We start from the raw sequence: 3,151 nt of genomic DNA on the forward strand, positions 1-3,151 counted from the left end.
ATGTCGCGACAGGGGCTTCTCCCGCAGGCTGGAGAGGTGCCTTTGGGTCTGCCCCGAGCGGATAGACAGGCGCTCCCCTGCGCTCCCGTGAACTCCTGGGCGATCCCGATCCACGTGTCCGTGGCCGCCCGGGGCACGGGACGGGCGGGCGTGTGCGCGCTCCGGGGACAGCTGCGTGACACGGGGGTCGCCCCCGCCCGCCCGGCGCCCCTCGCTCCCGCGACACGGGCTGGCGGGGAGCCCAGCTGTGGGTATTCGCGCTGCCAGCCCCAGCCCGCGCCCGCCCTCCCGGACAGATCCCGGATCCCGATCCCGGCGGTTCCCGGCTCGCGCCCGCCCTCCCGCGTGTCAAGCGCCGGGCGTCACGCGGGCGTTGTAATACACCAAAGCAGCGCGCACGCACCCGCCCGCCGGGACCGGCTCTGCGCGCTGCGCTGCCCCCGGCCCGCCCGGCCAGCGGCGGCGGCAGCCACAGGGGCCGTCCCGTTTGCACCACCGCGACTCGCGGTGGCCGCCCACGTCTCCGCCTCGGCGAGGGGGTGCGGGGCGGCGAGAGGGCGGCCGAAGCTGGCGGGCGTGTGCGTGTGTGTGTGTGTGTGTGTGTGTGTGTGTGTGTGTGTGTGTGTGTGTGTGTGAGGTGGGGTGGGGGGGCAGCGCTGCGCGCAGTCTGCCGGGTGAGCGGCAGCGAGGGAATGCGCGCCTATTAGGAGGTGCGTGGTAGCGATGGCGGCGGTGGGTGAGACTTTTCCTGTGAGCGGATCCGGCTGGCCCTGCCGGCGGGCGGTGGGGCCGCGCCCCGCCCCGAGCGCAGCTTCGCGCCGCACGGAGCCGAGCCCACCCCAGCCCGGCCCAGCCGAGCCGGGCGGTGGGCAGCGCCATGGGACTGCTGGAGCGGCTGCGGAAGGAGTGGTTCATCCTGGGCATCGTGCTGGTGATCGCGGTGGCGCGGCTGGAGCCCGGCGTCGGCGTCAAAGGCGGTGAGTGCGGGCGCTGCACCCCGGCGGCGGCGGCACCGGAGCCGCCGGAGCCCGGGACCCTTCGGGATCCCCGGGAGCCCCGCGGTACTTTGGGGGCTATCTCCTCGCCTCGCCCGTGCGGGGTCCCTGCCCTTCCAGCAGCTCTCCCTCCCCGCCTGCCCCTCGGTCACTGCTCCACGGGCACCCGGGAAGTGTTCCCAGGTGTGTCCCCGTGGATGTTTTCCCGGCGCGGTGCCGATGGCTGGAGTAGCGTCCTGCTCTTTTTTGGGTTAGTGGTGGTGGGAGGTGAGGAGTAATTTGCCGTGCATGTGCCCCTGGTAAACTAAGTCCTAACTTCCAGAGCTCTGGGCATAAAAGTCCTCGTAGTTCAGTGTGTGGAATTCTGCCATCTGTGAGCTTCTCTGGAGATGTAGCTTGTAAATTCTCAGGTGCCAGACAGTTTCTTTTACTTTATAGTAGTACACTTGTAATTTAAAGTTTTGGATTTTTTTTTCCTTTTGTTGTTCCCTTTTACTTCCTCATGAAAGATGAGGGCAAACCGTGAAAACGATCCCGTGCGAAGTGGTGTCAGGTGCTTACAGTGAGCAATGCAGAAGAAAGATCTGCCCTTTGCTAAGCAATGAGGTCTTGTGTGTTTTGTGTAACAGAAGCTGATGAAATATCCAGTGTTATTTGAACGTAAACAGTGTATCTTTAAGGATAAAAGCTGTCAGCATCTTCTGGTCACCTTCCATTGGAACTTCAGCTCCAGGTGTTTCCAGTTTTCAAGGACGAGTTAAATTTAATATTTCTTTTCCCTAATTGTTCTCTGAAGATTTAACAAAAGGAACGTAGAACACTTGGACAGAATTCCTTAAGCAATTCTATCTTATGAGAAGGGAGGAAGAATCTAGCTCGTCTTTTATATGCATAGATATTTTTTTTTTCCTTAACAGAGCTGCAGTTTGAGGATAGACAGCATTTCACTGAGGAGCCAGTCTTCTTCCCCTCTCTTACTATCTGGGGAAAAAAAGAAAGTTGATTTAAAAAAAAATACGGCTCTGAACACTTGCTGTGTCGACTAAGGCTCCGGTACTTCATGGAGTTCAGGGTAGGCAAATTCCTGCTGTGCAAGGATCCCTTCTAACATGTGTGTGCTGTTTTCCATAGATAAATAGGACCCACGTGGGGATCTTGCAGGATCCATGCTTTGTTTTCAGCAGACCTTAAAGACAACTTAAAATTGATAAGAGGTGTTTTGTCCCGTTCTGGTTTGGCTGTCATGCTGATTGTTAGCAGCAATGTGGGAGATCCTTTTAACTAGAATAGGAGATAATTTTTCCTCAGCTAACTTCCTGCATGGAAGCGCTATGATGGAGCACTTCATTTAATTATCCTACTGTAAAGAGGTGTCAGTCTTTGACATGGTATTGTTCCTGGGACAGCTTGCTTGAAAAATCTTGTAAGCATTGATTAAAACTAGTGAGCACATGTTCCCCAAAGTGGTTATGCCTCTTCTGGAGCTATGTGATCCCAGTACTCTGAGGAAAAAAAAAAAAATCTTTTTAAAACCAGAAAGAGGTGGGGGATGGGAAATATCCACGTATGAAAAAACCTTAGTTTGTCTTCTTCCAGCTGACATAACCATGCACTGTAATTTGCAGGGCCTTAGTTAATGGTGTGGATGGCCCAGCATTTGTACCAGTGGAACATTGTGCCATAAATAACAAAGATTTGTGTTGTTGTCACCTTCAGGACATAAGCCAAGCCCTTTTTGTGTGCTTTCTTATTTGATAAATGAGCCCACTGAGTTCCTTTGTTAAAAGAACTTTTCTGACCAGGAAATCAGCAGAGATGAAGGAGATCTGTTGTGACCAGAGTTCCCTGTGCTCCCAGAGTGTGTGGCTGCTCAAGTGGTAGAGCTTTCTCCTGTGAAAAGGAGTACAGGTGAAAAACCCTAAAAAGCCCAGTGAAAAACCCTAAAAATAAAAACTGAGTCCTGGAAGAACCCCTAATTTAGCCAGACTAACCCACTGCCTATCTACCTAGTGTATATGTGCATGTTTATATGTGCTCTCATCTTCAATAAGATTAGAAAAAACATGGAATTGTTTATATAAAATATAGTTTTCTGTATAGCTTACATATATTTATGTAATCTTTCTGGTTCTTCCCCCTCTCCCCCCCTCCCTCCT

At 53.9% G+C, this 3,151-nt stretch overlaps 1 protein-coding gene across 5 annotated transcripts in view; it reads left to right on the plus strand.

Annotated features, from left to right (window-relative positions):
* Nucleotides 1-827: 827 nt before the first annotated feature.
* SLC10A7 (solute carrier family 10 member 7) overlaps nt 828-3,151 on the plus strand; it is a 149,219-nt gene continuing 146,895 nt past the window's right edge. For 4 of the 5 annotated variants that reach the window (XR_003571976.1, XR_003571977.1, XM_027890643.1 and 1 more), the window contains exon 1: nt 828-977. Coding sequence is in view for 2 of the 5 variants with exons in the window: in XM_027890643.1 (XP_027746444.1) it covers nt 878-977 (100 nt within the window). In the remaining 3 variants the exon portion in view is untranslated. Of the gene's footprint in view, nt 978-1,912; nt 2,068-3,151 lie in introns of all 5 variants that reach the window. The other variant, XM_027890645.1, reaches the window with a different exon arrangement.

Source organism: Empidonax traillii, unplaced genomic scaffold (genome assembly GCF_003031625.1).
Source record: "Empidonax traillii isolate 1590-97213 ecotype Southwest subspecies unplaced genomic scaffold, ASM303162v1 scaffold293:size840699, whole genome shotgun sequence".
NCBI lineage: Eukaryota > Metazoa > Chordata > Aves > Passeriformes > Tyrannidae > Empidonax > Empidonax traillii.